At 37.3% G+C, this 23,374-nt stretch overlaps 1 protein-coding gene across 22 annotated transcripts in view; it reads left to right on the plus strand.

Moving 5' to 3' along the window:
• Positions 1-23,374, plus strand: part of elna (elastin a) — a 168,846-nt gene that overhangs the window by 89,131 nt on the left and 56,341 nt on the right. For 19 of the 22 annotated variants that reach the window (XM_052035701.1, XM_052035709.1, XM_052035712.1 and 16 more), the window contains 7 exons: positions 3,883-3,954; positions 6,580-6,615; positions 10,454-10,525; positions 12,270-12,305; positions 14,387-14,446; positions 17,717-17,752; positions 19,278-19,349. In XM_052035701.1, coding sequence (XP_051891661.1) covers positions 3,883-3,954; positions 6,580-6,615; positions 10,454-10,525; positions 12,270-12,305; positions 14,387-14,446; positions 17,717-17,752; positions 19,278-19,349 — 384 coding nt within the window. The remainder of the gene's footprint in view (positions 1-3,882; positions 3,955-6,579; positions 6,616-10,453; positions 10,526-12,269; positions 12,306-14,386; positions 14,447-17,716; positions 17,753-19,277; positions 19,350-23,374) is intronic. The other 3 variants (XM_052035703.1, XM_052035692.1, XM_052035710.1) reach the window with 2 other exon arrangements.

Here is a 23,374-nt window from a genome sequence, read left to right on the forward strand (position 1 = left end):
GTGTTGGTCCTATTGGAAGTGAGTCTAGGGAATTACTAATTAATTAAATGATATGAATTAAACAGTCTTCTTCATAGATGATATGTAACGTCCCAGAAATAATTTCCAAAGCTGTTAGATATGCAGGTATTTTTTCTTATTTTCATAGTTTGTTCAATGACACTATGAGCCATGGAAATTCCTTTAATCCAGGCAAATCCTTGGGTTCCTTGTCTCTATGCCTCAGTTTGATGAAAACCTCAGTGACCTCTCTTATGTAGCACAATGCTATCAAGTATTAACATCTTATATGCTTTGTCTGCATTGTATTTTAACAGGTCAATCTCACTGACAAATTTATGACTAAAGTGAATACGTTAACCTGCAGTTATAATGGTACCTTTTGTCATTGCAGTTCAGTGACAAGTTACACTACTTCTGTATAAGCAGTAATGGAACACATACAGGCACGGTGGAATACTTGCAATAATATTTATACCAGCCAATGATTATATAGGACATCCTTTCATACTTTTTAAGGGATTGGTAGTAAATAATTGAGAGAATATTGCCACTTGCAGTTTTGCAACTCCTAGTGCTGAGTGTAGCCAATAAACTATGTGGGTAGATCTACTGCATATAACTGTTAATTCAAGAAGGTAACTTAATGAATGAGTGGAGCTAATTGCAAATCCTAACACATATCCACAAACTGCCTGAAATTCTACAGTTGCTCTCCGTTGCTGAGTTTCTTTCACTTTTCTCTCAAACTGTCAAAATAGCTGAGGAAACATTGGTCATTCGATATCTATATCTGCTTATTTCTATATCACCTTTCCTCAGATGACTCAGAATCTACTATTGTCTAACAATCATAAATGATGAGTGTATCTTGTGTGTAACTTGTTGAGTAATAGCACATAATGGTTCAGTTATTCTTAGATTATTGCACAAAAGGAAACATCTCCTATCTTTTTTTTTCAATTATCTTTCCTATTATAGAAACTGGAAAGTTTACCACAGGCATGATTGTAAATTCACCTTCAATGCCAAGATGGCCCAGGCTTTCAGTGCCGGAAATCCATGTCTGCTTCTCTGAGTATGAGTTAGTGGTTCTATATCTCTAATAGCTATAGGTTTGATATTGCATCTCCTTTCTGTTGTCCTTTAGAGAGCAAGGCAGTTAAAATGTACGAACCAGAGTTCACCAATTAAAAGTTTAAAATAATAAAAAAAAGTAAAGGTTAACATGCATAGAATGTAAGAACATAAGAAAATAGGAACAAGAGTTAGCTACTCAGCCCTCAAACCTGCCCTGCCATTCATTCTTGGAGTAATCTCCTCTTCTATGCCAATTCCCCACAGCTCTCAATTCCCCAAACTTTCAAAAGTGTATTTACCTCTTCTTTAAATCCCTCCAATGATCTACCTCCACAGCACACCAGAGAAGAGAATTCTGAGGATTTACCACCCTCTGCGAGAAGGTTCCTATGCACCTCAGTTTTAAGTGTCTGCCCCCTTTTCTTGTAACCATGTCCTCTCATTCAAGATTCTCTTACATCATCCTTTACTCTTGTAATCTCAACAAAATACAGATCTATATGTGTATTAAAAATGTAATAGCTATTGTTACTAAGAATTCATTGAATTAAATGAGATATACATTGTTCTTTCTTAAAACACATTCTCGAATATGTCAGAGTAAATTCAGCCAGCTTTATTCAATTGTACTCCCTAAATTAGTATATTAATGAGTTGATATTGGCAGAAATGTAAATATTTATTTCAAATTTCATCTTTCCTCGCATCTTTCCCCCAAAATCATGCAAAAGATATCCTGAATATACTGAAAAAATATATACTGATAAAACAATTCATGTGATTGTCAGTCAAAAAAAAACTGTAGATGCTGGAAGGGTTTGTGCACTTCCATTTCTTCCATTCTAGTTTACTAGTGTTCACACTGTGGTCCCCTCTACATTGAAGAAAACAAGCACAAATTGCTTTACAGAGCACTTCCATTCAGTCTTCAGGAGTGACCCTGAGCTTATGGTTGCCTGCTACTTTAATTCGCCATCCCACTCCCATTCTGACCTATTTGTCTCTACTCTCCTACACTGTTACAACAAGGCGCAATGCAAACTTGAGAAATTGCACTTCATCTTCTGTCTGGGAACATTATGCCTCCGAAACTCAATATTGAATTCTCCAACCTTAGGTAATGCACCCTTTCATTCTGTCTGTATCAGAACTGGCCATTTCTGCCTGTCATTCATCAGTGATTTGGCTCAGTTTTTCACTCTCTACTAATATAGTCTGGCCTGCTGGTTATGTCCCACAGCCCTGCTATCAGCAGCACAACACAGAGCAGCAAACAAATGCCTCAATTGGCACATTTACTCATTTGCTCACCCTATCAGAGATATTTCCTTTGTTCTGCCCAGTCCTCCCTTACCTTCTCTGCAACTGAAACTAACTTGTTTTCCCTCTTTCCCATTTCTGAGAGAGTCTCAGACCTGAAACATTAACTCTGTTTCTCCTTCCACAGATGCTGCCTCAGCTGTTAAGTGTTTCCAGCATTTTCTGTTTTTACTTCACATGATTCTGTCAAAGTCAGTATCTAAACAAAGGAATAAATAACACTTTTAAATGGCACCTTTCAAGGGTCATTTCTAACATTTTACAACAGAACAACAATCTGATATCCAACTATTCAGAAATCTAGATGGTTCATGATGCACCATAGAAAGCATCCTATCTGGATACATCACGGCTTGGTATGGCAACTGCTCTGCCCGTGACCGCAAGGAACTGCAGAGAGTTGTGGACACAGTTTAGCACATCACAGAAACCAGACACCCCTCCATGACTCTGTCTATATTTCTTGCTGCCTCATTAAAACAGCCAACATAAGCAAAGACCCCACCCACCCCGGACATTCTCTCTTCTCCCCTCTCCTATCGGGCAGAAGATACAAAAGCATGAAAGCATGTACCACCAGGCTCAAGGACAGCTTCTGCTCCACTTTTATAAGACTATTGAATGGTTGCCTAGTATGATAAGATGGGCTCTTGACCTCACAATCTACCTCTTTATAACTTTGCTTCTTATTGTCTACCTGCAGTGCACTTTCTCTGTAGCTGTTGCACTTTTTTCTGCATTCTACTATTGTTTTACCTTGTACTACCTCAATGCACTGTGTAATGAATTGATCTGTATGTACAGTGTGCAAGACAAGCTTTTCACTGTACCTCGGTACAGGTGACAATAATAAACCAATTCCAGTTCCATGGTTCGGCATCAGGGGGCCTAGTTCCCATGTTCTGTAGCACACACTGGGGACCCAGTTCCTGTACTTCCTTTCCACTAAATGGGGCCCTAGTTTGCACACTGCCTTTCCACTCACCAAGACCCTAGTTTCTATGCTCCTCTTCCACTACCTACGCCCTAGTTCGCTCACTCCCTTTCCACTCACCTGGGCCCTAATCTCATGCTTTCTTTCAACTCACCCAGGCCATGGTTCCCACACTCCCTTTCAATTTACCTGGTTCACTGGAAAATATATTATTATATTGTGTAACAGCTATAAAAAATGTAAATTGAAAGAGCATTGAGCTATTAATAGGAATAACATCCAAAGGTCTGGAAAATCCGCCAATCTAACGCCACCAAAGTTCCGAGCATGCTGGATTATCCGAGTTTTATTGTATTTAAATAATTGAAAATACAGCATTTGAACCTCGGATCTTACTCCGGAATCTACTTACAACAAATAAAAGCAGCAATTCATTTGTGATAGGTGGTCATAACTATACTGCAGTCTCTTTGGTTCTGATTGAGTGTTCTTCTGTTAGGTGTTCAGAAAATATAGATAACTGTACTTCTCCTATGCTGGTATTCCAGGAGGTATTCCAGGAGGTATTCCAGGAGGTATTCCAGGAGGTGGTGTAGGGATTAGACCAGGAGTCATTCCAGGTAACATACATCTCAATGCTGACATTTTAGATTCATTGAAATGTTAAATTAAAAGTGTTATCAAGTTTTGCAATAATATCCGTGCTGTTTTTTGCTATGTTACGTTTCATTTCATAGTGGAGCTGCAGATATATTGCAAATATGGCCTGAATCAGTAGTCAAAGACTTTCCTGGCCTTGCACAAGAACCAATCCCCCACTTACCTAGTTTTGAATGAGAGCATGCTGAAATTAGAGCCCCAATTTTCACCAACTGCTATCACCAGCTATAGAAGTTGTTCGCTGCACTACCATTTTTCAGGCAATACGTATAGTCTCCTATGTATCCAGTATGTTGAGCAGGAAAAAAGCATGGTTTTACAGCCATCTTGCTTAACCATATCCAATTTTGGTATGCTCAAAGATATCTCAGCACATATTAATCTCATTCTGCAATTCAGTTAAGGACTTTCCTGAAAAATGTATTAAGTAACATAATTTTCCTCTGTTGTCTCTGCAGTGGCATATATATTTTACCTGAGAATCAGGCAAGCAAATCTTCAACAAGTGATTTTGCTTCTTATTTCAGTGCATTGGTGTTTTGTTGGAAGTGGCTTTTTCTCTGAAGAGATTTTAAACATTCACATTCTAGTGATTCAAAATGATACAAAAGATCTGAGAACATATTAATGTGAAAAGTAGGACATTCATATAAATGCGAAAAGTAGGGCATTGTCTCTTCCTGACAGGTTATCGATTTCCTCACACTCAGTGATTTTTATTCATGAGCAATTAATTAGAAAAGTGTTATGATGATGTGATAGCAAATTACAAATCCAATCATCAGAAATTCCTATTAGACAAAGCCACGTGAGATTTCTTAAAATTACCTATGAGGAATTGAAAGAAAACATGGTATATCTTGGAAATTTTAATCATTATTGGGTAGCCTTCTTTGGAGACAGTACAAAATTGTGTTGAATGTTATGGTAAAATGATGGAATCAGCACCAATAGCATTGGCAAATAGACAATTGTTGCTTGTAGTATAACTTCCAAACATTTCCATCAAATATAACTATTTTGCAGTTGTATAAGTCGTTGGTGAAGCTGCACTTGGAGTACTGTGTACAGTTTTGGTCACCCTGTTATAGGAAAGACATAATTAAACTGGAAAGAGTGCAGAAAAGATTTATGACAATGTTGCCAGGACTTGAGGGCCCGAGTTATAGGGAGAGGTTGGCCAGGCTAAGTCTGTATTGCTTGAAACGTAGGAGAATGAGGGGCAACCTTATAGAAGTGTTTAAAATTATGAGAGACATAGATAGGCAAGAGTCTTTTCCCCAGGGTAGGGGAATCCAAAGCTAGGGGGAATAGGTTTAAGGTAAGATGGTAAAGATTTGAAAGGGACCTGAGGGGCAACTTTTTCATGCAGAGGGTGGTGAGTGCCAGAGGAAGTGCTTGAGGCAGGTACAATAGTTGCATTTAAGAAGCACGTGGATAGGTACATAGAGGGGTGGAGCTTGGAGGGAAATGGTCTGAATGCAGGAAATTGGGACTGGCTGGGTGGACAATGTGGGCAGTGTGGACCAATTGGGCTGAAGGGCCAGTTTCCATGCTGTTGCACTCTATGACTCTATAAATGCTAAAATTTCAAATGGCATTCACAAAGACCAATCCATGATTTCAAAGTTTCCAGATAGATTCCTGAAATGGTGGGTTCACCATTATGAAGAGAGCAGGCTGAACCGATACTCTGTGAGGTGATTTCACTGAAACATACAAGATTCTAATAGGGTTGACAAATTAGATGTGGGGTTGATGAAAATCAAAAAAGCTGCAGGTTCTAGAGATCTGAAATAAAATGAGTCTTAGACCTAAAACATTAACTCTGTTTCTCTTTCCACAGATGCTGCCTGATCTACAAAGTTTTTATGGCATTTTCTGTTTTTAGATGCAGGGTTCATGTTTCCCTGACTGGGGTCACAATTGTAAAATAAGAAGTTAGCTATTCAGGATAGTGATCAGAACTTTTTCACCATAGAATTGTGAATCTTTGGAATTCTGTATCCAAGAGGAATGTCAATTCAGTTGCAGAGTAAATTCAAGACAGAAATAAATAGAATTCTGGATATGGGAATCGAAGGATATAGGGGTTAGCATAGTAAAGTGATTCTGAGATAAAAGCTCATCCATGATCTTACTGAATGGCCAAATCTTATTTTCTTATGCTTATCCTCTTAAGTTTAAAAACCAAATCAATCATAATTTGTCAAAGATTTCTAGAGTATTTATTTGGTGGAGGAATTCTGTTGGTGGCTGAACCTAACTGATATTTAATCAGCTTTGGTCCAGTAAGATTCTGCAGTAACAGCAGCCATCACACATTATTTTGTGAGATGTTTATTCATTTAGCTTTTTGATCCAAACTGTTATAATGTCATTTAATAAACAAAGAAATTGAGGTATTTATCTAAATCTTCAATAATGTAGTTGCACATGCTTTTCTTATGATCCTAAAGATAACTTTGTTAGGATTTCAACAATCTACATTAATATTGAATAATTCAGAAATGTGGTCAACTGTTATACAGTAAATCCTTTACACTGTATGAGGCTAGTCTCTCATGTCAACTTTTTTATTGCAGGTGGATATGCAGCAGCTAAAGCTGCTAAATATGCAGGCAAGTCTTCATATTTTCATACAGAAAAGTCTGGAAATACTGGAAATTTGAAATAAAAACATAAAATTCTGAAAAATATTCACTAGGCCAAACAGCAGCTATGCATAAGGCCTCAGGTCTCCAGATGCTAGGGAGGGAATGCACCTACATCTTCTAATGAGAAGTGTTCTACAATCCATTGATACTGAGGTCAGTTACAAATGTAAGATTGATTCAAGGAAGCATATTTAGTACTGGCTCCTGTGCTTCTCATAAAAACTTTCTCCAGTTTTCTTGTGCCCTATTACTTGTCTCACCAGTATTTTGTGTGTGAAATGGTTTTCAGTCCTGTTCTGAGTATTTTGTGCTATGCTTGTCTCTTTATGGAATATGTGGAATGTCCTTGTTTCAGTCTTAAGTCCTCTGGACTTCATTTTTCCCGTACAATGATGATTATTGATATTCTTTCTGTTCTTAGACAGAAGTTAAAAGTTTTACACTTTTTCTACCAATTCCCTTCAAAGAGATAATGCTATGAATAAACACTGCAACATCTCATGGGATGTTGTAGCCATTTCTCTGAGGATGAATTTGAAATTCACACTACTAAATATTTTAAATAATATGCGCCCAGTGCATTTCAAGCAATGAGAAAGGGTAAGATTGAAATCATTGCAAGCCAACACATCCCAAGAGTTATGCTCAGAATGGCTGCATTTTCAGTTGATCGCTCAATAAATCCACTTATTTGTTGGCATTTACAGTGCTGGTTGACATTTCTAAGTGTCTGATCATTCTCTAAGGCACAGGCTCTAACAACAGAAATATGTTGGCATAGGCTCTAATAACAGAAATATACCTTGCTGAGTTATGAACCACTAATTTTGAGTGTTTAATATCTTTAACCTTATGGTTCTGATGGATAGAGACTCTGCAATTAGGACATGCAATATCATGTCATGAATTTCTCTATGACTGTTATTCCAAGATCTATGTTCATATACCACTTGCTTCTTTAGTAATGATGCCTGAGCTTATTTAGCATTCAGATGTTGAGCTAGAATTGTGCAAGCTATGGTACTCCATTCTTGATGGAAGCTTCTGTGTCCATCGGAGACAAAAGCCAAGGGTTATTATCATGTTTGAAAACTTCCATTCCTTTGTGTGTCATTAACTTTCTCCACCCTCATGCATTGAACATTGTAGAGATCTACACAGTGCACAGAGCTGTGTTCAACACAGAAATATATCATTACAATGAAAGAAAATAACTTAAAATGATTCATCATTATAAAATGTTTCAATGATATATAATTTCACTCTTTCATAGGAGGACTGAACTTGGTGCTCTGGATTGCAATGAGGCTTTGCTGTATCATGCTTTAGTCCTTCTCCACTGAGCACCTGCACTCATTGCTCTGCATTTCCCCTTTTTACACAGAAAATAAATGTTTCACAGAAGTGCTTTATTCAGTAAAAAAATCAGCCAAAAATCCATTGATCTATTATTGAATGAACATATAAATACTTACATTTAGGAAAACATCAACAGAAGTATAAAACATATGATATAAATCACGGTTCTTCATTGTGATGAACTTCTACATTGGCTGGTCTTGCTTCTTTTCAATGGAGCAGGAAGGTGTCACTGGCATAGTTTGGACACCCATGATCAGCTGGTTGCTGTATTCCGCCAAGGGTTGCTGCAATCTGGGACAACTGACCGTAGGCCATAGATGATGGCATTGTTTAAGAAAACATATGATGGGAGGAGAAGTCCTGTCATCCTGATAGAAGAAAGGATTTTCAATGCTTACACTGTCACTGGGACTCTCATGAGAATAGGCAAACAATATGATTCAAATTACACGTGGCGCCATGCCAATCCCAGCTAACTCCCAGGAAATGCTCCCTGAGAGCAAAGATAATCTCCAGTGAAGCATCTCTCTATTCCCAGAGAGCAGCAATTTGCTTACTCTGCAGTTTTATAGTCAGTATCATCTGATGGACTTGACATGTGCCCCCACGAATGCAGAAACCTGCTTCTGTTACTGGAGCATTGATTGTGGCTAGCATGGAAATACGTACTACTCCCATAACTGATCACAAGACATTTGATGTGACTTGCCCATGTTCCTAGTGACCTTGTATATTTGGTCTGCAGGATCTGAAAATCTAACATTCGTATTACATGTTTTATTTACCTTCTCCTAAATACTTACCATCTATGGTCCTCTTCTGATTCATTTGGGGCAGTAATATAGCATGGTGTCACACCTGAGATGCTATAATAGATGTCTAGCCCCTCCTGCCTGATTGCAGGTATCTCTCAACATGCAGTTCAACTCTCTAGGCTATGTTCTGCCCATGTGGTTCCAGTAGGGGGTTAAATGCGGTGACAAGGTGTGGTCTCCAGCCACCTCATCAGCTGCAAGTCTTGATCAGTATATTTGGGATTTTGATCCTTCTTCTTTCTGTCTGTCTGTCTGTCTGTGCCTGGAGCATGGGTCCCTTTGAGAACTGATGGCCCAAGGCTCAGAAGACCAGCTAAGTGCTGCACTTGTACAAAATTGCATTGGAAACATTTTTTTATGCTGCCACAGTTTCCATATAGGGCAGTTGAAGAAAAAAAATGCCAGTCCTTGGCAACTTGTAAAACCTGTGCTATCCCTACATCCAAATTTATTTTAACGTGCTGCTTTTAAAGTAAGTTAATGTCTATGCCAAGCTTCGTAAGACCAAAATCACAAGCAGTGCTTTAGTAGTGGTCTCACCAATCGCAATATAGTTGCAATTAGATCCCTTAAATAAAGGGCACATTCCATTTCATCCAGTAATAATCCTGGACAATGGATAATGTGAAATTTCAATCACCAGTAACGACGTACTCGGTGGAAGGCCTGTGTAAGAAAACAATCCAACCAATAGAGCAATACATGTGATTAAGTATTCTCCTTGTATAATGCTCCATACATTATAAATGTTTTTATTCACAATGAATTTATTCATCTCCTTTGCTAGTTATATATGCTGATTTGACATTGATAATTCCACTATATTTTTGTGTCCTGATTCCTTTTCATTCTGCCACAGTTCTTTACCATTCCAACAATGACCACCAATAACATTCATATTTAAGTTGTTATATTTAAATATTGCAACTTCTTTTCACTCATGCACAACTAGTTCCACAGATTGTGTATTATACTCCAATTCTAGTGCCATCACTTATGCAGAAGGGGTGTGGATGTAAATTGTTATTTACCTGATCCCTATAAGAATCAACAAGGCTGTACTTGCAGGTTTTAACATATTTGTATATTTTCGGATAATTAAAGACAAAATCAGGAAGCACTTGTTTCAGATGTAAGAGGTAGTGGAAATTTGGTGCTTTCTTTCCCCAAAAGATGGCAATAATAAATCAATTGAAAGTTAACACTGAGATTATTTGAGTTTTGACAGCTATGTATATTAAATGACTGAGATCAAATCTAGTAACAGAAAAAGAGGTATAGATTAACCTGAACGATGCAACAGTCTTGAGGTGAAGTTCTTAAGTTATCTTCTTTCTGTACTTGAACCCTGCTGTTGCTCACTGGTGCTTTTCATAATGCCAATTTATTGCCATGAATACCTATACTTATAGACATTATAGAATAGTTCCATTAGTACAGTCTATGGTTGAAATGCTTTGGAACATATGATCACACTCCACTTTCTGTTCTCATAGTAAACAAAAGCTGCTTTTCAAACCTGGTAGTAGTTGCCCTAATAACACCATTGTAAGTTTTGTATTAACAGTCTGATCCTTTACAGTAATTTAATATATTGATGATTGTAACTCTGTTCTACTGGCCAGGAGGAGTTCCGGCGGGTGCACTTGGAGGTTTTCCAGGGGGTGTACCTGGAGGTGTTCTTGGAGGCCTACCAGGTGATTTTCTCTTCTTAAAAACCTTTCTTTTTAATGAAATGACTTGAGTGCTACATTTTTAGTTTTACCATCCATTCTCTTGATATCAATGTTACAATTTTTAAAAAGCCCTGAGTCTGGTGACCAAGACAGATACATGAACAAAGTGGATATGGATGTTCCTAGAGATGTTTGATCTCTTATTTTTCTGGCTTCTCAACCAAATAACTTTGTATGCAAATAACCATAGGTACAGGCTTGAAATGTATTTACTCTATTCCCATTTTCTGCAAAATATGCAGACTCCTCTCTACCATGGTAAGCAGGAAGCATGCAGATTTTTACCTGAAAGTATTTCACTCATGATTCTACACTGGTGTCAAATGTCATTGCCAAAGCTATTTTTAAAAAAATGGATAAGTCATTTAGTTTGGATTCCTGCAGTCTTTGCAAATCTCTGTTGTTGAGAGGGAGAGAGAAGACAGTTTCATGCCTTGTCATTTTTAAATAATGTAAGAGTTAATTAAACAAAAGCAATTTATGATTAAAAGCATTAAACTAAAGCTGTTGTTTTCATAGAAAGAAATTTAATTTCCCTTTTCCCTTGTAATCCATTGACCTCCATTCCCCATTGAACCAAAGGATCTCAAATCCTGATCCAGATCTGACTTGTTACAATGTCGAACAGGTGACTTTCAGGCTTAATGGGAAATTCTAGCAATATTGGCCTCTAGTGCTGGAGTGAAATGACCGATTCAGTTTTAGACCACATATGCATCCATCAGATTTAGGGCCATTAAAATGACTGAACGCTGGCAGCTCTGATTGGAACCACTGGCAAAATTCAGCAACTTATGGCCATTATTTCAGGTCAGGACTTTCATCAGGATTGTCATTGACCACGAATGTTGACCTAGCTTCTCCTGGGCAATACTAGCACTTCTGTTCCAAACTGTCTGCGTTACTAAGTATAGCTAAGTTTTGGACACAAACACAGAAGTTCTGAACTTACCAAGCATTGATAGCCATTTCCTGGCTGTGCTCTGCAGTTGAACCCTGATAGAGCAGGATCTTTCTCATAAAATTATTTCTCAAATAAGCTGGTACAGAATCTGTGAGCCCTTTATTTGCATAGGGAGTGTAGGCTGCAAGAAAGAGAATGCTGTTATTATTTTTTTAAATATTTGTATTTTATGCTTTTAGTTAAAAATGTGTTTGTGTTTTTTGTTTATGGTGCTGTTGGGGACAACTCCATTGACTTTGTCAAGAAAACAAAGACATTGTGTTGCAGGTCATCATTTTGTACCAATTCCAATGCTTCACAGAATATCAGCAGTAAAGTTTCAAGAAAGGGCAATAATGTTCCTCATTTAGAATTGTAAAATTTGTAACACAATGAAATAGGTATTCCAGCTCTTTGGCCATTTGCTTTTGCTGCTTAATTCTTTTTGGATGCTACCGGTTGTAATGTTATTTGGTATCCAAAAGATTATCAATTTCCCCATCCACAAAGAGGTAATTTTACATCTGATCATGAGAATTAATGGGTTAGTAGCTGATTTATATTTTTTTTCTTGTGATCTTAAAATTTGATACACCTTTGTGATTTGTATTTGAACAACTTAGGTTAACATTGGATATTTCTGCAGTAGGTTTTATCTACAATGAGGTGGTGCTGTTGACTGTGAAAGTGTTATTCATCATTCTGCTATATGCATAACTGATCTCAGTTCCATTATAACTTGTCATCCCTTTAATGTTACAGGTGTATACAGGGCAGCTAAAGCTGCTAAATATGGAGGTATGATTTCTACTTTTGTAATTTACAGAAGAATCAAATTATTATGGTATAGAATATTAATGAACATTAAGTACGAAATGTGCTGAACCATTAAATTTATTACATAAGGGAATACATTTCAATCTCAGTTACAGTTTCTCACAACAGAGACTTTTCCAAATATTAGGATCAGTTTACTGTATAGTTAGAAACATTGGAGTAACTTTAGAAAGAAATACCATTCTGCAATTTGGCTGCACTGAACTTGACTTTGAGAAATTGCTGTCTGACACTGAAGTTATAGTTACATGAACAGAGTAGTGTCTATTATCTGAGTACACAGAGAATTGGGAGTTTAAGCCAGGCATTCCACATTACTGTTTTGTTTTAATTACAAAGGCTTTATCCAGAGAGAAGCCACACAAGAAATAAACAGTGAAGATTCAAGCCATTTGCATAGACCATATGATCTGTTCAATCAGTGGTAGCAAAAGGGCATTTATATTAAAAAGATACATCTAATAAAGTATACCAACTAATAGAAGTCATAGTTAAACCAAGAGAATGCTTAAGAACTGATGAGATTGAAACTACTGAATTCTCTGTATCATGCTTTACTTATTATGAATGCTTTTATTCATATTTCATTCATATTATATCCAAATAAACCAAGTTTTAACTGTTCCATTCCAATCTGTGGTTTAGTTGGCTTTAGATAGAATGAATGAGATACCATTTGTTGATTTTAAGATGACATAATTTTTCAATTGGCATTCAGCCATTTAGGAATATCGGGAAGTACTTCTACATGGACAGTAGTGGAAGTTTGTTACCAAAATCATATGGCCGCTTGATGAATTGAAGTTCAGCGATGAGATAGATTTTTATTAGGAAAAGTATCAAATATTTCCAATCAAATTTGGTAAATGGAATTAAAGTATATAAAGCAGTGAATTGTTATATTAACTTAATCTGGACCGGCCTTCTCTTGTTTCTGTATTTGGACCCTGTTATTACTTATTGGTACCTTTTGTCATGGCAGTATAGTTCTGGTATGTTAATACTGATAGAGCACTTATAGGTTGGTGGAATATTTGCAACAATACTGTACAAAATTTTTAATACATTTTTTGGGATCAGGCGTATCTAGCGACGGCAAAATTTATTGCACATCCCTTGAACCACTGCAGTCCTTCCAGTGAAGGTATTTCCACAATGCTGTTGTGTAGGATTACATCCAGGGTTTAAATACAACAAAGATGAAGGAATAATAGTGATTTGAAGGCACTAGGACATTTGATCAAACAATTTGTCTTTTTAGCAAAAGAAAGCAGCATTCAAGTTTTCTTACTGGCTGTCTTAGTAATACTACAAACTGTGAGCTGTAATGCGTTAGAACAGTATGGAGGTCACAGTAATTGGGAAAAAAAATAATCTGAACTAAGTAAAGTTAGATGGGAAAACAAATTAGGTAAGTATAGAAATCACTGTGTAACCTGGTTTTTGACACAACTATTTCAAAAGGATTAAATTTGAAGAAATAGGAGATAAGATAGATGCATTAAGTCTTGGTTAGAGTACTTTGACCAATTTCAGTCAATATTACAAAAACGATTAAGAGGCAACAATGAGAGCACACAAAAAAAAATAAGCTTAACACCAGAAATGCAAAGTCATATCGATAAGAAAATAATGAATAGCTGGGTCTCCTTCTTGAAAAAAAGGAGAGCTTTCTATGGGATCTAAGTGAGATCTTCAAAATTAGCAAAAATTATAATGAGTTCCTACTGAAGGAAGGGCAAAGCTAGAGACAAAAATATTAGTCACCAAGGAATCAAAGTGGGAATGACAAGAATGCAGAACCTGCCGTCGTAGATAGTAACTGAGACAAGTGGTAGACATCATTTAAAAGATAAGGAGGCTAGATAAGCAAATGAAGGGAAAGGAATGCTGACAATTTGATAAGTAAGGATGGAAGCAATGGAGTATTAACAGTGGTGAGTGTTTGGCTGAATAGCCTGTATTTATTAACAATAATATGATCTACTGTTAGGGTAGTTTTATATACTAATTGTTGTATCTCTCCTCTGCTGACATTCCAGGTGGTGTGCCAGGAGCTTTACCTGGAGTCTTTCCAGGGGGTGTAATTGGAGGTGTTCCAGGTAACATTTATTTAATCATAGAACATAGAACATAGAAAACCTACAGCACAATTCAGGCCCTTCAGCCCTCAAAGCTGTGCCGAACATGTCCCTACCTTAGAGACCCATAGCCCTCTATTTTTCTCAGCTCCATGTACCTATCCAAAAGTCTCTCAAAAGACCCTATCGTATCAGCCTCCACTACGGTTGCCAGTAGCCCATTCCACGCACTCACCACTCTGAGTAAAAAACTTACCCCTGACATCTCCCCTATACCTACTCCCCAGCACCTTAAACCTATGTCCTCTTGGTATCATTGTCATCATTGAAATGAATTGAATGCACACTGCAAGTATTATTGTTGTCAGTTTTGCTATCCACTCCATCAGCATGTTGGGATGCTGTAATGATTTTCATTCACTTTACATCAATGCTACAGATATAGTTGTAGAGCCTGAATCATCAGTAATGCATTGACCCAGTCGTACATACAGAGAAAAGTGATTCTCTCTAGAGAAGACTATAGATCACCTACTTGCCTGGTTTGGAACTGAGGGGCTTATGTAAGTTGGAGCCCTAGATCTGAGCAAGTGCAGCCACAGGTGGAGAAATTTGTTTACTTCACTTTCACTTTTCAGGCAATGTGGACAGAATGCATACACATACTTCCATTCTGGAGTGCTCTTCCAGTGATGCTAAAGTTATTCAATTGGTGTCGAGGTGAATACCAGAGCTACTTAAAAGGCCAAAAATGATTTACTTAACTATCTTATATATGCTGAAGGACCATTAAGTAGTTCTGGGACTCCCAGCATATGACTCAAAAATTGCCAGCATCTTTAAAAATTTCATTAAAAGCCTGTCTGAAAACTGGATCAAGCAGTCTTTGGGCATCAAAGCAGTCTAGAGTGCCCGACTAATTTTTCTTTATCTGTGTTAAGATTTTCTAATCAGCAATAGGCAAGCAGCACCTTTATGCTCAAGCCCATTCTAGTACTGAAATTTCAATGCACCACTGCCCTGATCTAATGATTCACAGTGAAACCACATGGCATCATAAAATGAGTAGTTGGGAAAACACCCATTGCAGACAAAGCAACCAAAGAAATAATTTATTTGTTTATTAGTGAAACTTTGCCCTGTAGAAATTATCTTTTCCACTTAACTACATGCCATGGTAACTTCACTTCAGGAGTATTTCATTGGTTAAAGTACTTTAGATCATCTAGAGAATGTAATAAATTGATTTTTTTAAGGACAGCCTTTTCAGCCAAACTTGGAAGTTTTAATAGGTTTCTTCTGAAAGATGAAAAACATATTTTTTTCTTGGTACTTAAAGTCTCCAGTTCTTTGGTAGGTCAAGAAGTGTAAATGGACTTGGTCATGACTGTTCTTTAGACAGTTACGTATATGATACTGTCCATGACTTACAAATATATTTCTGATGTGGTACACTAGAAACCATAAGTAGATGCACACACAATGTCTGCTGGAAGACATCGACAGGACAAAAATTGGTTAGATCGTGCTTAATCTGGCCTATATCTCCCATGGGATCCCGTGGTAGCAGTCATGTTGTGATGCAGTTCCCAATCTCCTAAAGGCCTTACTGCTGCAGTCTTTTCACAAGGCAAAGCAAGCCATGAAAGCAGGGTAGGTATCCAGCAGTGAAATCTAAGGCTCTGTCCTCAAATTGCCCTCATGACCTCCTCACAGGCCATAATATTAAAGGCCTTTTCCATGGCCTCTAAATTGCTCTGATAACCTGTGACATGTAGAGACATCTAAAATATATTTCAAAAAGTAAAAGAAAATTCAAGAACTCATTTAACTGATTAAATTAAAATAATGAATATTAATTACAATAAAGGTGAAAACACTTGGCTTCACTTACCTTTTCCAACTAGATCAGTGACCCCTATCCAAATCAATTATAGAACAGCACTAAAGGGCCAGATATAAAGTGTACCTGTCCCTTCAACTCCATATGTTGCAGAACCATCCCTGTTAAGTCCAGGATTGCAGGGTACAGACACAGAAGTAAGGAATGTGCTGACCTGTGTAATGAACCAGCAGGCTGTTCTCTACAGATATAATATTGATTTAACTGGTGCTGTTGTTTTGATTCTACACAGGCCAGCTTATCCTCTCTCATATAACAATAGAAACAGTAGAATCTTTTCCTGAGGGTAGAAATGTCAAACACCAGAGGACATGCTTTTAAGATGAGGGGGGAGGTTTTTTACACAAAGAGTGCTAGGTATCTGGAATGGGTTACCAGGGTAGTCATGGAGGTGGCAGTTTGGTGGAGTTTAAGAGGCTTTTAGAGAGACACATGAATATGAAGGGAATGGAGGGATATGGATGATACACAGGAAGAGGACATTTAGTATTGATTGGCATCAAGATCGGCACAACATCATGGACCAAGTGGCCTGTCCATCGCTGTACTGGTCTATGTTCTACGTTCTAAAATGCTGCAGAAAACAGCAGATCAGGCAGCATCTGAGGAGAGAAAAACATTAATGTTTCACATTGATGACCTTTCATCCATGGGACCAGAACAAGCTGTTCCAGCAGGACAGTCCTTCTTGTGGACCTCAAGGAAAAGTAGAGATGAGCTAAGTATGGTTCCTAAGTTCTGATTATTATTTCATTAATAATAGTTCCAGAATTTTCCCCATAACTTATTTTGGGCCAACTAGCTCATAAGTTTAAGCTTCCCCTTTCTTTCCATTCTTGAATGGTTGTGTAATACCTGCTGTTTCTATCTGCTAAACCCTTTCCAGACTCTACAGAATTTTGGAAAAGGACTATCAATGTATCCACTTTCTGCAGCCACCTTTTTTAAAGCCCTAAGATGAAGGACACCAGGTCCAGTGATTTGATGGCCTTTAGTTTGAATACCCTTTAGTTAGTCATGTACTTTTTCTTCAATGATAATTATAGTCCCTTTATCTACTATTTCTGGGATACTATTAAAGTTGTCTACTCTAAAATACAAATAATAGATATGTTTAATGACTCTTCCATTTCATTTCCCATTATTAATTCTGTCAGTGATTTGCTTATGGAATAACATTTACTGAACAAATAGCCTTTTCTTATTCCATTTTGTATTATTAAAGATTAATGCACTTGTTTAGTTGAATTTGAACAAATTGCAACTTGTCAAAAAATTAGCTGTTCTGAAATGAGGTGGTGCTATTAATATTATTATTTATTGATTTTCTAATCTGTATGTACCTGCTTTCTACTCTGTCATAATTTGTCAATCCCTTGTTATTATAGATGGATATGCTGCAGCTAAGGCTGCTAAATTTGGAGGTAAATCTTTCTAACTTCATAGGTTGTATCAAACTATTACTGTGTGAGTAACCAAAAAATTTAATGCTGAAGTTCTTCACGGAAGTACAAAATGTACCATAATAATTAATTTCATCAAAAGTACATTTCAAATCTAGTTACAAACTTGCAGAAGGTAAACTTGTCAGAATACTGCAATCAACTCTTCCCAATTTACCACGTAATTAATAATACTAAAGAGTCATTTAAAAAAATCAACCTGCAATTTGACAGCATAGAGTTTGACTGTGAGAAGTTGCTTCCTGATTTGAGGTTATAGTTCCATAAACCAAACCATATTCATTATCAGAGTGCACAGGGAATTTGTAGTTCAAGCACAATTTGCCTGGTCTTAATTGCAAGGATTTTGTTTAGAGAGAAGCTAAGAGATATCTCACCACATGAAAAACAAGAAATGAAAGTCATAATCATGGACGTAGTCCAAGATAAAATGTTTGAAAGCCTGTAGCTAAGTGCTTAATGGAATGTCAAAATAAAAAAAATGATGCACTATCAGATTTCAGAAGTCTGCAGAAGCAGTAGAAGGGTCAGGAAACGCTCAATGTCTTCCCTTCCTCAGTTCTACTTATTGTGAATTATTTTATTCATGATATATTAACCACTTACTTTCTCGTTGTATTTGAAGCTGGTGTCAATTATTTTGATAATTTCCTTTAAATTATTGCTTTGCCAACATTTTATTTTAAAATTTGCTAGACATAAACAGTAAATCCTATTTTCAGGCACATGCAGCTGACTTCTCATGAAGAACCGCTATAGAATAATATGCTTTTTAGCACATTTATTTTAGATTTTAATGTACCAGTAAACACAAGCACCCTTGGATTCAGATAATTGCCAAGGAATGTTGCAAGAGAAGGATTGTGCAAATAATGCACATTTGCCTGCCCATTCCAATTTAAAGTACAATTAGACAATAATTAGAATCAGTGAGATTATTCATAAGTTATGTAGCGTAACCTTATAATTAGTTTTTTGCCCTTCAAATAGGAAGTGACCTTTACACAGTGTAGTGGAAATTTGGTATTCTGTGTCTCCAAAATCTGTATGTAGATATTGGGTCCATTGAAATTCAAACAGAGGTTCATGATTTTGTTTAATAAGAGTATTAAACTATCATGATCAAATCTGTAGAATAGATTTGAAGCATTGATCAGCCTTGTGCAAATTTAACAATACAATGGCTTGAGAAACCAAGTGGTTTCCTCCTGTTCCTATGTTTGTAACTTGCTGTTACTCATGTGTTTTTTGTGATGACCGTCATATTAACACGGAGCTCTTAAAGGCATGGTGCAATAGTATTTTCTATGTTCAGAACATAGTTGAACTTTTTCATTGTGCCCTCATGGTAAGTGAAATGGGAAACTTGAGATTTGTTACAGGATGTCTTAGTAATATTGCAATGTATTAAGTACAAATATTATGCTGTTTGGATTGTACAATTTGATATGATGATGATTATAAATGTCCTGTCCTGGCATTCCAGGAGGAGTACCAGGAGGCGTTCCAGGTGTATTAACTAGAGGCTTTCCAGTAGGTGTCCCTGGAGGACTTCTAGGTAATTTGATCTATAATAATAATATATGAGAGTTATTTCAATGAGTTTCAGGCAACTGAAAAGTTGTATTTTTGTTTGTTTTATAATTGTCTGATAGTGTTAGTCTTGTACTTTGTATCCATGTTGCAGTTGTACTGTATTCTCTGGAGTTTGGGATAATGAGAGGTATTCTTAAAGATATCTACAAAGATCTTAACGGGGCATGAGAGGGTAGATGTGGAAACATTTCCACTGGAGGGAGAGTCTTGAATGAAGGGACATAGTTACAAAATAAGGGGTCAGTCATTTAAATCCAAGGTGTATAAGAATTTCTTCTTGCAGAGGGTAGTGAATCTTTGGAATTCTCTATCCAGGAGGATTATGGAAATTAGATCAATGGAGGTATTTCAAGAGGAGATAAATAAATATTTGAAACACTGGAGAATTGAACGTGATGATGAACTGGCACAAAAGAGGCGTTCAGGCCTTGGATAGGTCGGCCAGTGGTCTACTCCTGCTCCTTTTTTCTCGTGTCCTTAAGCTATGTTTGTGGCTTGACCAGGTCTGACAAAAAACCAAGGTGGTGCAAATTTTCCGAGAAGAGATTTGGAATCCATGATCTCTCCATTTTGGAACTGGGAGACTCCAATATTGGAGGCCCTGGCTTCAGTGGTCAATGGTTGAGAATTTTGTTTGCTCCACTCTCATTTTTTCAACAATCTGCAGTTCTCCATGCCTATTATTGGAAAGCATATACACATTGCCATCTGGAAGTGCCTGCTATTATGATGAATGTTGGGTATGCCACCCTCCTAATCAGATTTAAAACATTTGTGGTCTAGTGGTTCAAAGGGATCCAAACAATGTACTATCTGATGAAGAGAAAAGGATTGTTCTTTCTTAGAAGCAATTTAATTGTGACAATACACTTCTGCTTTTAACTGCATCAAACACTAACCACTTCATGATTAATTAGGGTGTTTGACCTGAAATATTAACTGTGCTTCTTATTCCACAGCTGTTGCCTGACCTGCTGAGTATTTCCAAAGTTTTCTGTTTTTAGTCCATGTGCAATTAATCGCTTCTGGCATGTTTTGGATCATCTGGATAAAATGATAGATACATATTGTTTCACTTGGATGACCTAACGGACCAAATAAACTTAGTCTTTTCATGAGTTGCTTCATGGAATTGAGAAAAAAACATGGGCTTAGAAACACTCAGCATTCTAAGCATTCTTCAAGGGGCCAGTTGTCCTTGAGTATTCAATGACCTGAATGATTACTCAACAGACAGCTCACTCTTAAATCTGAGCCTTCCTTATATATTCATCAACTTTTGTTGCAATTAAAACTTGTTTCCATGTGGCATATGTCAAAGAACAAATACGTTCATTGCAAGCAGACCTTTACATTTAGAAATTTTCCAGGTGCTCATCAAACGGCCTATTTAAGAATACACAGTCATGTATACTAATAGATATTTAAGATCAATATCTATATAGGTCATATATAGATCATAGTTCCGGTTGAGCAAGGAATGTACTTAGCACCATGCAAAGCTGCTACAACCAATTTGCTGATCGATCTTTACCTTTACAGTGAAAAGATTACATATTACGCATTACAGGCACATACACTGGTGGTGCTATTGCTAGAACATAGATTCTGTGAAGGAAAAGATGACGTTGTAGCTCTCAACTATATGATTCAAGCAATGCTAGGCATTATCTGTCACCAAAGCATGATTTACTTTCAAGGAGTCTCCCCCAGCTCTATACAAATTCCTAAGAGAAGCTGCTTATGGATTCCTCCCTGTTCCTATGCATCTCATGGAGCCAATCTGACAGACCTGATACTGCACTATGCATCTTACCCAACCAATAATCATGTCCGGAAACCTTCCTTATAATGAGGCTTTGATCCCCATAGACTAGCACTACTGATTTGGCTCAAAATCTTTGTCCAGCCAAGACAATTGCTCTCCTTTCCTTCCTACCTGACTGCAATCCCTTATATTGGTGCCAGTATCTGAGGTATGCCTTGTGTGGACAGGCACACTGATATAATGTGCTCATCTTCTTCAGGTTCAGCTAGTGCCCCAAGCCTGTTCCTGCTCCTCAGATGACTCTTTATGTTCCCTGGAGCCACAAGGTTGTCTTTCCAGAGTAACTTGTCTCCTTCTGTATGGAAACCCTGTATGGAAAAGAAATATGTACTAGGTGGGCCTGCAACAACTTATTGGTGCTCAAATTTCATCTCTCCACTAATATGTATCATGGAATTTCATCTCTTCATGATACATTTTGGTTTCTCTGATTTTGACCCTAATTAAGTTGAAATACATATTTCTTTGAAGGATTACTCAGCATGGACTAAATACTAGTGAGAACAATTACCAACTATGACACTGCATATTTCTGTAATTAACTAAATTTGGGATAATTTTAAGAGGCTATTGGGTACCTGTGGCAAACAGCAGAGCTTAGACTATAGTTAATGATTTGCAATGGTTAGCGCTACTATACAGAAATTTGTGGTATACAAGAGTTTTTAATGAGGCCTGAAAACAGTCCAAGTGATTGATCATGCTCCACATTACAACCTTTCACCATATATCTACATTGCAGCCAAAGGATGATTCCTCCAGAATTAGGAGTCATGTTCCTGACTCTGCAAAGGCTTGTATCAAACCTCCTTAGCTTGATACTCCAATGATACTTCGTACAGATCGTCGCCGGGTCATGGGTTCTGTGTTTACAGACATCCACAAGTCGAATTTGTCCATAAGTCTGAACACATGTCTACACGTGCACAAAGTCAATTGAAATGGTAGCCAAATCACCAACAGTATTTCCATCTCAATTATCAAACCACTTTATTGCTTTGTAATGATGGTAGCCTGCATCAGGATTATCCCTTTAACATGTTCAAGGATGCATGCCTTGTCCTTTATGATGGTACTTACCATTGAATGATTGAAACCCAACACTTTGCCAATTTTGAATGTCATTTCTCCCTTTTCAGATCATTTAATTATATCCATTTTAATTTCCATTGTGATGTTTTTCCTTCACTTAGATGCATTAGCATCATGTGTATCTTTTTTACTTTTAGGAGGCATGTTAATGGAAAACTACTGTAAAAAATTATACAGCACAGTACATGTAAGGAATCAAAAACACTTATCTCAATATGGAAGCTATCTGTTGCCTTCACTTATGTTACCTAACCAGCTGAGTTCCTCAAGAAATTTGTACTTTACTGCTCTCAATATTTCACTCTCAAGATAACTGGCGTAGTGGAAGACTTGAGTTCTCTTCTACTCAGCTGTATTCATTTGCCCAGTGCGTGTGGGAAACTGCCATTCATAGGATCGAATGTGTGAACATAAGTTGGATTTTTGAATTTATGTGCATCATTCATTTCTAAGGGATGTACATAAGTAGGGTGTTAATAACCTGGGGACAACTATATATAGAAGCCACATAAACGTGCTACTGTCACATTACAATATGTTTCGGTTTATGGACTAAAAAGTACTGATATGTGTACTTTTGGAAAGCCTCAATGTGTGACTCTGTACAGATGTCTGACTGGGGAATAGCAGCTCAGTGATACGTGTGTAATGGGTGATTTCTTTCACCCTAATGGGTGTCTTTTTTCCTTTTGACTGGAAAAGGCTCCAGTCATTGACAGTATATACAAATGAGACCTTCTATACAGGTGTACTGCCTCCAGGTTGAGGCACCAGTGATGATGACTGACATTGTGGAATGCTGGAATAAATTCATCTCCTAGGAGATCACAGGTCAATTCAGCTTCTAGTACAAATCCCAGCACATACATCTGGTTCAGCATTCTGTCCTTAGCAGGATTAATGCATTTCCAATGTGATACCATGTGCACCGCACACACACACACACACACTCGCTCACTCACTCGCTCACTCTCAACGTACCCCATGTTTTATTTCACCACCAAGCAAACAACACCTAAATACACCAGTTCACATATGCAGTGTTCCAGGCAAAGACTCCCAAAGGT

Source organism: Pristis pectinata, chromosome 21, assembly GCF_009764475.1.
Source record: "Pristis pectinata isolate sPriPec2 chromosome 21, sPriPec2.1.pri, whole genome shotgun sequence".
NCBI classification, from domain to species: Eukaryota; Metazoa; Chordata; class Chondrichthyes; order Rhinopristiformes; family Pristidae; genus Pristis; species Pristis pectinata.